This window comes from Sminthopsis crassicaudata, chromosome 3 (genome assembly GCF_048593235.1).
Source record: "Sminthopsis crassicaudata isolate SCR6 chromosome 3, ASM4859323v1, whole genome shotgun sequence".
Classification (NCBI taxonomy): Eukaryota; Metazoa; Chordata; class Mammalia; order Dasyuromorphia; family Dasyuridae; genus Sminthopsis; species Sminthopsis crassicaudata.
The window spans coordinates 602,206,482-602,219,539 of record NC_133619.1 but is presented as its reverse complement, the minus strand read 5'-3'; the positions used below and the strand labels follow the sequence as shown (position 1 = coordinate 602,219,539).

General features: G+C 36.6%; 1 protein-coding gene across 6 annotated transcripts in view; it reads left to right on the top strand.

The window, feature by feature from the left end:
- PHACTR4 (phosphatase and actin regulator 4) overlaps nt 1-13,058 on the top strand; it is a 105,177-nt gene that overhangs the window by 68,322 nt on the left and 23,797 nt on the right. For 5 of the 6 annotated variants that reach the window (XM_074305613.1, XM_074305611.1, XM_074305612.1 and 2 more), the window contains 4 exons: nt 6,869-7,042; nt 8,300-8,398; nt 11,471-11,635; nt 11,973-12,383. In XM_074305613.1, the coding sequence (XP_074161714.1) occupies nt 6,869-7,042; nt 8,300-8,398; nt 11,471-11,635; nt 11,973-12,383 (849 nt within the window). The remainder of the gene's footprint in view (nt 1-6,868; nt 7,043-8,299; nt 8,399-11,470; nt 11,636-11,972; nt 12,384-13,058) is intronic. The other variant, XM_074305610.1, reaches the window with a different exon arrangement.

Here is a 13,058-nt window from a genome sequence, read left to right as displayed (position 1 = left end):
GTATAAGCCAGTAATCCTTGCTACTGAGGAAAGATGAAGCTAACTGTTCCATTTCTTATCTAGCTAGAGCAACTGGCCCTATACATAAAGAAACAAAAATACAACAGACCCTACTTTTAAAGAACTTATCTTCTTTTGAGAATAAGTAATTTATACACATGCAGCTAACTACAAAATTTTACAAAGTAAATGAAAGTTAACTTCTAGTGTAGGGAAGCAGCTTTTGGGGTAGGGCATCAGGAAAGCTGCCAAAAGAAAATGGTATTTAAGCTGAACTTTGGAAATTAAGGCTTCTAAGAGATAGAGGTAAGGAAAGGAGGGCATTCCATCTGTGAATCATCTACTTTTTTGACAAACATGCATGCCTTTAATATATTACACAGCAGAGGATCTACAATAGATCCCCCAGCTCACTTTACTACTGACCACCATCTATACTGACTTAAAAATCATTAATAAATGCTCTCTAGATCACCCATTCAATGAGTTTCTCTCTACAAATAATTGATATATTTTTTCACCTCACCTACATTTCTTACTGTGTTCCTCTTCCATTTCTTCATAGACATCCCATATAATAAAGAACTTAAAAGGAAGAAAAATCAGCAGAACTAATCAAGGTATTGAATAGAACTGATTTTCTCTCTAGTCTTTTATAACCATCGTCCCCACCTCTATAAAGAAGGTAGAGGAAGATGTCTTCTCATACCTCTTTGGATCAGGCTTAATTACTGTTATTTCATGTCAGGGAATGGTTTGTTCTTTCCATTCATGTTGTTGTATTCATGGTGTATATTATTTTCCTGGTTCCTCTCCCATCCTTAAAACTCTTAATAGATCCTGTTGTCCTATATTTCACCTCTGTGTCTAGCCTAAATGATTGAAAAAGCGGCCTCCAATTTCTCCCCTTTCTACTCTAGTTTTGTAGAATATTCCCAGATTTACTTAGCCTTACTTCTTGAGCATCGAGCCCTACCAAGTTGAATGCTCTGGAAGTATGTCAAATTCACCATGCCATAGTTTGACTCTTCACAAGGTGATGAAAAACCTTGTCATTTTTTTTTTCACTTTAACTAAATTATATTTGTAGTACATGTTCCAGTTCAATAATAAAGATCAGTGTTACTCATATAAGCAGAGAGAGTCAGGCTGAGAGGTGTTTTGAGTATGAATCAGTAGATTTCTACTACATGAACAGAGCTTAGCTGCTATACCCCAAGTCTCCTGAAGTGCAATCATTTGCAGAACAGCCATTCCTAAAAGCACTGTGTCCTTTTACCACTTAATCACAAACTTCAGCCAGTTTCAAAGGAATAATATTGACACTTAAATGGAAAATTACATTAAAAAGCAAATTATTTACTTTCAATTTAATGTGAAAATACCTGCAGAAAGGAAATTAAAACTCAATCTTGGAAATGCAGAATCTGCACCTAACAATCAGATATTCTAGTTTGCAAAGTATCTGCCAAAAGTGGGACTGATAAAGATTCTGTATCTATTAAACACCTGGACACAGGTGTTTATGGACATAGATCGTCCTGCCCTTACAGAAGGGCATTGTGTATCTGTACTGCACCATCCCCAGGCCTGCCATACATTTTTAATGGAGTTCAAATCAAATGAGTTCCTAGGCCACAAAAAATGATTGTATTTCATAAATTTCTTGATCTTTTGCGACATGTAGCATTATAAGGTCATGTTACAGTGTATCTCTATTCTACTTGGAAATTTCTCTAATATCAGAATAGTTCTGCTCATATAGTTAATTTCTTCAATGGCATCAAGACATCTAGGCCCACAGAAAATGAAACCTCTAAACATTTGGGGGGGAAGGTTTTTTTTAATCATCTGGTAAAAATATCTGGATCAAATGGAATTCAAACTTTATTTGGTGGGTGCTCAGTCACAAACTTTTATTCATAAAGAAAACCAAAGAAACTAAAACTTAACTGAATTTAATTTTTAAAAATTAACAGGTAATTCGGAATTCAATTCTTAACGTGCAACAAGAAAATTGGATTTACACACATATATTGTATCTAGGTTAAACTGTGACACATGTAATATGTATGGGATTGCCTGTCATCTAAGGGAGGGAGGGGAAAATTTGGAAAAATAAATACAAGGGATAATGTTATAAAAAAAATTACTCATGCATATGTACTGTCAAAAAAATTTTTATATAATTTTATAATTATAAAATTAATTAAAAACATTTTTTAAAAAAAGAAAATATGACAGTAGGACTTTAGTGGAGGAAATATTAAATTATCACAATTAAATTATTATTTAATAACAAAAAAAATAACAGGTAAACTTTTAATCAAACACTTTCCCTTTCCATAAAATACAAAGCAGCAGCAACCTTTAAGCTTTAACATCTTGACTAAAAAAAAAGCATCTTTCAGATTGAACAGTGCTCTCCTGATCTGACCCAGGCATAAAGGCTTGATATAGAAGAGTTTTTAAATGTTGACTTGTGGATTTCTGACATACAGCTCACATTTTTATAACCCTTTAGAAGTTTTCTCCCTAGGACCCTATTTAGTATTGTCATCCCTTTATTTACATTTGAGTAAACTGATGTTTGGAGTAGTGGCCTGACTTGGGCACGGTTATGTTGCCTGAGGATTGGAGCCTAATCTCAAAGCCAGTTTACCTTCATTCCACCAAATAATTGTTGTTAATTTCTAAATTTAGAACACTTTTAAGCACATTTTCCCTTTGATCCTCATAACACCCCTTTGAAGGAAGCATTATATGGCTTTAGTATTGCAATTCATATTTTACAAAAGAGGAAAATTAAATTCGGAGATTGACTGTGCCGCAGCCCGTCTTGCTCTTCATGACAGATCAAGGACTCCTGGCCAGATTTCTTGACTTTAAATGATAATTTCAATATTCAAAGTAACTGTGTCCTAAACTAGCCAAAGTATGGTAACATTGTATTCTGCACTATCCGGTATCATTCCAATATTCCATATTAGGCCACTGAATAGTTAGATCCTCCTAGATTTGGCTCAACTTTAATACTTTGAGGAAAATTCACCACTTCTTCAATACCACTTCTCTCACCTTTAAATGAAATAGACATAATGTCTTGACTGACTTACAGAGTTGTCTTCAAATAAGATTATATGTAAAGTACTTTGTAAAGTGGAAGATATTTTATCATGACCATTTTCATCATTATTGTGTTTAGAAAAAGTCAGTAAACTGAAGATTTCTACAAATTTGAGCTATTGGTATGTATCTTTCACTCGAGGCCTACTCCAATGACTCATAAGAAAGTTGAAATGACTTTGGGTTCTCAGAGGCAATGCCAGCAAGCACAAGCCCTGGCAGGTTCTGCCAAGCTTATAATATGTGACTTTATCAGGATTTCTCTACCAGGCTTTTTTTAAGGTACTTTTCCCATGCTCCTCCTCAGCTAGTTCCTTTTTTATTTGCTGTCTTTACTCATTAAATGTAGCGTTCTCTCCCCCCCCCCCCATTTTTTTTGGTAGAGAATTTGTCTCATTTTATTATAAGATTATTAAATAGTATTAAGTATTAAATATTCTTTCAGAAACAAAAGCATAGACATTGTATACATTGGGGAATTAGGGACTAGACCTATTTGTGTAAGAAATTCTTAAGAGTAGATACTTTAAAATTTTATTTTATATATTGTTTTGTTTCTAGTTTATGTGTATATTAATATTTTTAAAACATTTCTTCATGAATCATGTTAAGAGAGAAAAATCAGAACAAAAAGGAAATATTGACAGGGTGGGGGAGGGGGGAATGGATAAAAGAAGTGAACATAACATGTGTTGATTTACATTCAATCTCCCATAGTTCTCTCTCTGGATTTGGTTGGCATTTTCTATCTAAAGTTTATTGGAATTGCCTTGGATCACTGAACTGCTGAGAAGAATCAAATCCTTTGTAATTGATTATTGTACAATCTTGCTGTTACTGTGTACAGTGTATTCCTGATTCTACTTGTTTTGCTCAACATCAGAAAAGTAGGCTTCTTGAGAGTAAAGGCTCCTTTATATGTTTTATATATAATTTGCTGCCTAACACATGAGTGCTTAGGGGAAAAAATGGTTGTTGATTTCAGTTTCACAAAACACATCAGCAGGATGAACAAAGGGCGGTGTCTTTTCTTTTTTTAATAGCAAATATAACAGACAATATTGTAAGCCTCAGTGGTGTTCACATTCTGCTTCAGTTGAAGTATTTATTGCCCACTCAAATCCTAAGTTCTTGGTATCTTCTAATATATTATTAAATCTAAAGTAGGAATTTCTATAGTACATTGAAATATTATCATTAGAGAATTAAGTCAATTAAGATGCCCATCAATGAGCTAGAAGTAAAAACCAAGGGATTGTTTTTAACCATACCCCTGATGATACTCCTCTCCAACCCTCACCACTTGTGCTCCCCTTTTGTGGATCATTCCATGAAAAACCACTATTCCATGTCTACCACATTGCTAATCCCACTTCAAGCACTTTCCTAAATGCTAAGCAGACATGTAGGATATGTAGTATAAATTATGAAGTATAGACAAATATAAGCAAGGAAATACAAAGTGATTGGGAGGAAGGGATTGGCTGTTCAGTAAATAATGAAAAACTTTATTTAGGAGCTGGCACTTGAGCTGAATCTTGTCTATGGCTAGAAATCCAAGCAAACTTTGCAATTGTAGCTAGATTCTCTCAGATTATTATTCACAGTTCACTATTGAAAAGACTAGTGGTATTGAGAGAAAAAGTTATATAATCTGAATGCAGATTGAAGCATATTATTTTCCCCTTTTTTTTGTTTTTTTCTTTCTCTTTTTTTCTTTTTGTTGTCTTTCTTCTTTCATAGCATGAGTAATATGGAAATAAGTTAAACATGATTGTGCATGTAAACAAGTGTCATTAAAGGAGTGCTTCTCATCTGTGAATTTCATTTATTGAAAAAAATCTTATCAGTGTCATTAAAAGCAGGAAGAAATCTTTTTTCCTTAAACATAAGACTTATTCTCTTAACCAAAAAATTATTTTGTTGCTTACAGAGAAGAAATTGTTTTAAGAATTATATTTTCTCTTGAGCTTGGCATATACCATACATACTTTTTTTTCTTAAAGTAGAAATTCAGCTTAAATTTCAGAACTGTGGTTTTGTTTATTTTGAGTTTTAAACTTGAGTCTCTGCTCCATGATTTCTCCTCCCTACCCAACCAAGGTTCCTCTAGAGAATGCTGTGACAGGAGGTGGGGTGCAGTCTCATTGTGTGGCTTCCTGCCTGCCTTCCTGAACTTTTGTTGCTCTTGGCCCAGTTGGAGTTGCTTTCCCTTCCTCCCACTGAAGCAAACTGGCCAAGCCCAGCACGCTCAGCTCTTCCCATGGGCTGGGGCCCTGGTGTTTCTCAGTCTTGTCCCAAAGAAAATGTGCAAGAGCTGAACAAGCCCTGGCAGTCACAGAAAGCTCTGAGAGTTGAAAGACCTAACTTAAGGCCCCATTTTATCATTTACTGTGTTTGGAATCTCAGATAAATTAAGTCACTTAATTGATCTGAACCTTAGTGTTGAAGAAGCAAGAATAGCTCACTATCTGTTTCACAGGGTTTGGTTAACTCAAAACGTAAACTGATATTCTTATTGTAATGGTAGTGGTGGTGATTATTTCACCCTTTACAGATCAGGACACCAAGATCCAGTAAGAACTGATTTTCCAGAAGTTACATAGGAAATCAGTGTCAGAACCAGTACTTTATTTAATCCAGATTTCTTTGATTCTTAGTTTTGGTCTTTCTAATTTTTGTTAATCCATTTTCATTAAAATACAATCAGATCCATTTTGGGGCAAAATTATAGCTAGAAAGTTTGGGAGCCTTAAATTTTCTTGTTCCTCTTTTTTAAAATGTATCAACAAAATCAACCATAAAACTAAAATTCATGTCAACTTAATTGCTTTGCCCTGACTTCTATTTTCTCATCTTTTCAGTTGGTACATTAGAATACGTTATCCCTATCTATGGCCTCTTCTATTCTAAAAGTCTGGGAAGGATCAAGGCTAATAACATTTGTATGAAAATTTTTATTTTAACAGAGAAGAATGAAAGAGTTCATAGCTAATAAGAATTAAGTTAATGATGGAGGATAGGAGAAAGCAAATTTAAATGCCCTGGTAGGAGCTCCTCAGATCATATCAGTTACCTCCCTCCTAAAAGAGAGAGGACTAGCATTTATCCTACTTTATTATTGTTACCATAAGAATACAGCTGTAAGGACTGCCTTGCTAGAGCATAAAAAGTAGGTCCCAAAACACTTGCTTTCATATTCCTGTTCAGTCACTTAAGTAGCAAGCCACCTCTCGGAGACTTGTTTTTTCATCTTTAAAGTGTGGATGATAATTGTCATCCTACCCACTTCACAAGATTGTCAGGTAAAAAAGTAAAAGATGAGATCATTTATGACAAACTCTTTGTCAATAATAAAGTGTGTTCTAAATGTTAACATTTCTTATTCCTGTATCAAGAAATTGTATGTAATTCCAAGAAGAAGCAACAAATGTCTTGGTTCCCTAAATATTGTTCATAATGGTCATACTTGAATGGATTTTTGATCCAGAGTGTGTCTGGGCATAGAACTCTTAGGAACTCCAGGAAGGCTTCTTTTTTCCATACTTTGTTATGGAGATAGAATGAGGGTTGTATTTGTAAAAGCTGGGGAAATGTCCTAAGGCTGGGTTAGTGTACAACTTTGCTTGTGCCTTTCTCAGTCCTTTCCAGAAAGGGGGAAAAAAAAAAAAAAGTGGAGGAGATAAATAATTTAAGACTTTGGTATATGGGAAAATCTCTTTTCCCCTTTTTCCTTTTATAGAGGAACCAGATCATCAACCAGTGGGCACAGGGATGGTCATGGATGGTGTGGAATCTGGGGAAATCACTCCTCCTACCAAGAGGAAAAGTAAGTTCTCCGGCTTTGGTAAAATCTTCAAACCCTGGAAATGGCGGAAAAAAAAGAGCAGTGACAAGTTCAAAGAAACATCAGAAGGTGAGTTAGAAGACTTCATGCCCCATATTAAGGTGTTCTTCCTTTTATCCCTATCTGTATGTAATCACCTGGTAGGGGTAGGAAATTTAATCTCTCTGGAAATAGGCAAGTAGTTATTGGCATTCACTCAGCCATAGGTACTGGTAGCCCCACATTCCAGAGATTGGCATTTGAATGGAATTGAAGTTTAAATGGATTGAGTTACTGATTTATCAAGCAGAAGCTACAAGACTTAAATTTCCTGCCTAAAATATTAGAAGAAACATTATATTACAAAATTTCAAATTAAGAAACCCCCACGACTTCATAAGGCTATATTTTATTTCCAAACTAGAATGCTTACATTATAGAATGTTTATGTAAATCAAATAAAATAACTGGCTGTTGATAGTAATTTATTTAAGCATTTAATATTTGCTAAGCACTAGAAATTTAAAAAATGACAAAACAGAGTCCCTGCCTTCAAGAAACTTTCATTCTAATAAAGGAAATAGACTGCACATCATTATGTACCTACAATATAATACAGTGTGAATGGGTGGGGGGAAGTCTCAAAGGGAAGGCTTAAAGGAGAGGAGGCCTAGGAAAGTGTAAGGTTCTTTATATTTACTCATAAAGTACCATATAAATGTGAGGTGACATGATATGAATATGTTTACCATTTTTCCCAATAGTATGTTTTTATTTAGTTGTTTTCAATCATGTTGGACTCTTCATGCCCCCATTTGGGATTTACTTGGCAAAAATACTGGAATGGTTTTTCCATTTACTAGTCCAGCTAATTTTATAAATAAGGAAATGAATGGAAACAGAGTTAAAGTGCCTGTTTTCAGACTAGTAAATATCTGAAGCTGGATTTGAATACAAGTCTTCTGGACTTCAGGACCTGTACTCTATCCACTGGGCCACTTAACTGCCCATGAGTATAGGGGATTGTAAAGATGTATTTTTTCTCTTTTCTTTTCATAAACCTCTAACGTTGCAAGACTGCAGGAGACCATGAAACACAGGAGGAAACATAGAGAATTCAGGATATCAAAGCTAGAATACAGACTGTCCAAACTGGAAAAGACCTTAAGATTATGTATGCTGCAGCTCTTCTCCCTCCCTTTTACCACAAGGAAGGGAAATAAAAAGACCCCTGTGTCTTCAGTAACTTAAGGCTATCTGGGTGACCCTCTGCTTGCTCATTAAACCACATGATTTTTTTGCCCAGGGAATAAAGCTGAACTGTAATTGCCTGGTTCTGAATTCTAGTTTCCAATTTAACATCAGTTCTAGAGCGGAAAATATCCATGCGAAAACCAAGGGAGGAGCTGGTTAGAAGAGGGCTTCTGTTGGAGGACCCTGTGCATGGTGAGTTTACTTCCCAACAGCATGTGTGCTCAGTGTGGGCTGAGTCCTGAGTCCTCCTTTTGTGATTGGATTTTGCTCTTTAATTGAAGAATACAGTCTACTGCTACCTCCTCCTAAGTCAAAACATATACTCCTACCTTCTCTGATGATAATCTCTGTCTGGCACATGGCCCATCTGGTCAAAAATTCCCTGAGGAAAGCGTTCCGTGGTGCCTTGTACATCCTCCTGCCCCCAGCCAGCTCCAGTATTGTGTGTCACTTCCTGCCTTTTGTCTCTGGTTGTATTTATGCCCATCTTTGCTACCCTCTTCCTTTTCTGCTTATTTATCACAAAGATTCAAACATTAATATAAATCTGACCTAGTTATGGGACTTTTCTGTTGCTCTGCTTCTTTGTGGGACTTCTTTATAAGATGTTTCTATCTGGAATGAAAGAAATGACTTCAATTTTTTTTTTTTTTTTTTTTTAAAGCAGGAAAATTATAAGTAAAATCCTTAAGCCTGATTTTAAAACACTTTTAAAATAGCTGTTTTTTAAAGTTGCTCAGAAATGGATAGAAACTAATGACAAAAAGTTCTAGTAGGTCTGTTTTTCCCACTGTTAGTATATAAAAAAAAATTCCCAATATATATTCTGGTTTTTTTGTTTTGTTTTCTTTTTTTCTTTTTTTTTTTTTTTTTTTTTTTTCTGAGGCTGAGGTTAAGTGACTTGCCCAGGGTCACACCTAGGAAGTGTTAAGTGTCTGAGATCAGATTTGAACTCAGGTCCTCCTGAATTCAAGGCTGGTACTCTATCCACTGTGCCACCTAGAAGCCCCGTTGTTTTTTTCTCTAATTAAAATGAGAAGTTATAGAATTTTTGAGGGAAAAGAGTCTTTAAAGTTCTTCTAATCTGACCTTTATTTTACAAATATGGAAAAAACTCTGATGCAGAGAGAGAAAAATGACTTGTCTAAAGTTAATCAGTAAATTCAGTGTTGACATACTATATTGTCAAACCCTTAATTCAGAGTTCTTTTTATTATATCATGAAGAGTCTTGTGTTTTCATAAATATAGCATTAATTTTGGTCAGGTTTTACATGTCATGCAAAACCAAGTAGCATATGCCTGAGAGAAAGTAGATTTCACCTTCCATTTTATGAGACTAAGATAGTCATTGCAGTTCATTTGCATTCAGTTGAATGCACATAACCATTTCATTTCACAGCACGTCCCCCCCATATCTCAGTTTGAGTAGATGTTTGTCCCTTCTTTCTTATGTGTGCTGTCCCACCCTCCTTGTAGCTTCTGCCTGTGTCCTTCCCAGCAGATCCCTTTCTTATTAATTCCTTGTTTCCTGGGTGAGCCAGCCCTCCACGCCAGCTCTGCCCCCTTTGGTGGCAACTGTCTGGAGCTGAGCAGGTGCAGAGAGCCATCTCGGACTTTGATTTGCTGCGTTTTATCACCCAGCAGGGGCCTGCTTTTGGGAGGGGCAGCTGGCACTGTGCTGGGATATGGAGGGGGCAACTTGGGCTTTACCTTCGGTCTTATTTGTCCTGGATAACATTAGGTTTTTCACGGATCCTTTCTCAGTATTTATAATACTAAGGAAGAAGCTAGTTTTAGTTTAAAATGCCCTGGATTTAGTGTCACCAGATGTGGGGTTAAATTCTGGCTCTTAGACTTCATGAGTGGTATGAGGTTTGGAGCCTCGTTTTCCCTTTCTATAAGTTGAATGACAACATTGTACTTTTTACCTCATAGGATTAGCAGGAAAAAGCTTTTTGACCTGGCAAGTACTACAGTAACAATGATTTGGAGACTGGCATTGTCGATTCCTATTGGAATTATTTAGATGAAATACAACTTGTATATGGAGCCTTTAGAATATTCTTTAAAAGGAAATTAGTAATTTTTTTTACTTTTTTGCTCCTTTGATGTAAATGATTATTTTGTGTTTGTACTCCTGCATTTTAAAAACTCAACTGTCCTAATACTACCTTTTATTTTTTTTCCCCCCTGTTTCATTGTCATATTTCTGTTACTTTAAGTTGAGGAGTCTCCTGGAAATATAATTAGAGAAACTTAATTGCTGGATAGGACCCCAGAGACTACCTACTCCATTCCACTTCTCTTAGAAATACTGAGGTCCAAAGGGTAAAGCAGCATGTCCCAGATTATATAGCCACATCAGTGTGGACCTGCAAGCCTGATCTTTTTTCTTTTTTTTTTTTTCCCCCTGAGGCTGGGGTTAAATGACTTGCCCAGGGTCACACAGCTAGGAAGTGTGAAGTGTCTCAGGTCTAATTTGAACTCTAGTCCTCCTGAATTCAGGGCTGGTGCTCTTTCCACTGCGCCACCTAGCTGCCCCAAGCCTGATCTCCTGACCCAAGAGTCTTTCCTTGGCCGGGCCCCAAGTTTCCTCCTCTCTGTTGGTTACCTCAATTGTAAGAAAAAGAATAATTTATAAAGTATTTTTTAATCTGCTGGCTTCCTGCTTACACTATCCATAATCATCTTCTAACCCATTCCTGGGTTGCTTGAGGTGAGATGGTTGTTGACAAATGGGGAGGAGGAGCATTGTTTTATATGATGGTCAGGACAGGCTGCTCTAGGGGAGTGCTGTGGTCCATGACCCTCACATTTCTGATTCCCACAAAGGCTAGAATAAGATAGTCTTTGCAAAAGATACTGAGCCCCTCCCCAAGATGCCAGCAGATTAGGTGGTTAGTAGGAGTTGGGTCTCCTGTATTGTTTTCTTCTCCCTTCAGAGAACCCAGGTGTTTTCTGGCAGAATCTCCCAGTGGCATCTAGAACTTTCTTTTATCTCTGTGACGATGAATGCATTTCATACTTACTCAAGCATTCTAGTGGTTCCTCGCTTTAGTCTTGTTTTTATCAGGCTTCCAAGATGAAAGTAAGGGTTTTTTTTATTCATTTAAATAAAATGGAGTTAACATCAGTTGAGTGTGTGGCATAAGAAATACTGTACAACACTGGCTTTTTCCCCCCCATCGACTATTGGTTTCTTCATTGTAGCTTTTTTTTTTTTTTTTTTTTTTTTTTTTTTTTTTTTTTTAACTCTGTCCAGCAAGTGAAGATTCTGGGAAGTTCAGCCATACCACATTAAAGAATGGCCATACCATTCCCATTGGGAGTGCTGGGCCTTCAGATCCCAGCCAGATGGAGGAGGAACTTGGAAGGATAACAAGGCTTAAGAAGCCTCTTCCAGGAGAGGAACCAAAGACACAACCAGGTGAGCATTTGTTGAGTTGTGGGAACCTCTGGGTTTGAAACAGGACTTCAAAGGGACAGAGGCAGCAAACCCTGAATTGGTCTGACTCGTGGCAAAAATGAGAGTTTAGTGGAATTTTAATCTTTATCATTCTTCTTGTCTATCCTCTGGTGAAAGAATCACCAAGAAGAGAAATAGCCAAATTGTGGCAGAAGTAGAGAGGAAAGAATATGGAGACACTAGTAGTAAAGGGTCTTGGGATCATCTATGTCCAAGTTAATTAACTCCCTATTAAGATTAACTCTGTGTCTCCACCAATTCTCTTCTCCTTTAACAAAACAACAACCTTATTTCATAGGCTCATCTGGAAGTCGACCCAGTTCTGAAGTGGAATCCATTCCTGAACCAGCACCCAGGCCGTTTTTACCACGACCCAAAAGACCCTTGTCATCTTCTCAGGAAGAAAATGATGGACAAGCAGATGACACCACTGGTGGCAGCACTGCAAGGACCATTTCTTCTTCATCCTCCACCTGTTCTTCCTCTTCTTCCACAGCACCTACTGCCAGCACTGCAGCTGCAGTCCCAGGCCTAGCAAAGACAGTTAGTTCCTCCAGCACCCCTACCCCAGCTCCCAGAACTCTGCCTGTTGTTCCTGTACACAGCACTAACACAACTGCTACCTTGAATGTGACCCACACTGCCCCTGCCAAGCAGCCCCCCATCCCTCCCCCTAAACCAGCTAACAGAAACAGTAACCCTATTATTGGTAAGTGACTTTTCAGACTGTCATCAAGCATAGCTTAGGGAAATTAAATTGTTCGTTAAGAAGAGAAAAATGGATTTGTTTTTAAAGAAAATATTGTCATACGTACATTTTAATTTGCCTAAATTTGAAAGAACTTTTAAAACTTGTCTGAGTATAAAAACTGAATAGTGGGGCCAAGAAGATTCTGCCATGATGATGCTTTTTTTTTTTTTTTTTTTTTGGGGGGGGGGCTAATAGTGGTTTTTGAGGGTCCAGATACATTACCCTGGTGACTTAAATATATAAAGTTCTGTTAATTATATGCATGAGCCAAGAAATCTCTAGAATGTATAAAGTTCTATTAATTATATGCATGAGCCAAGAAATCTCTAGGTTAAAGGTTCTAATTGAGGAAGCTTTGAGAAGCTTTTAAAATACTTATCTTTGTTGTGAGTTTCCCCATAGCATTTGCTGTTTGTGCTATTTCTCATCGCAGATTAATGAAAATGTTTAATTGACTAACATTTCAATCTTATTTATATGCTTACCCTAGTTGGACTGTGTATAAACTGTAACTTATGGACCCAGTTTTCAAGTAGCCTACTGGCTATTCTAAAAGCAAAACTAACAAGTATTACCTTAAATCTATATGAAACTATACATACAAGTACCTGTGTTACCTAAGGATTTCAATCA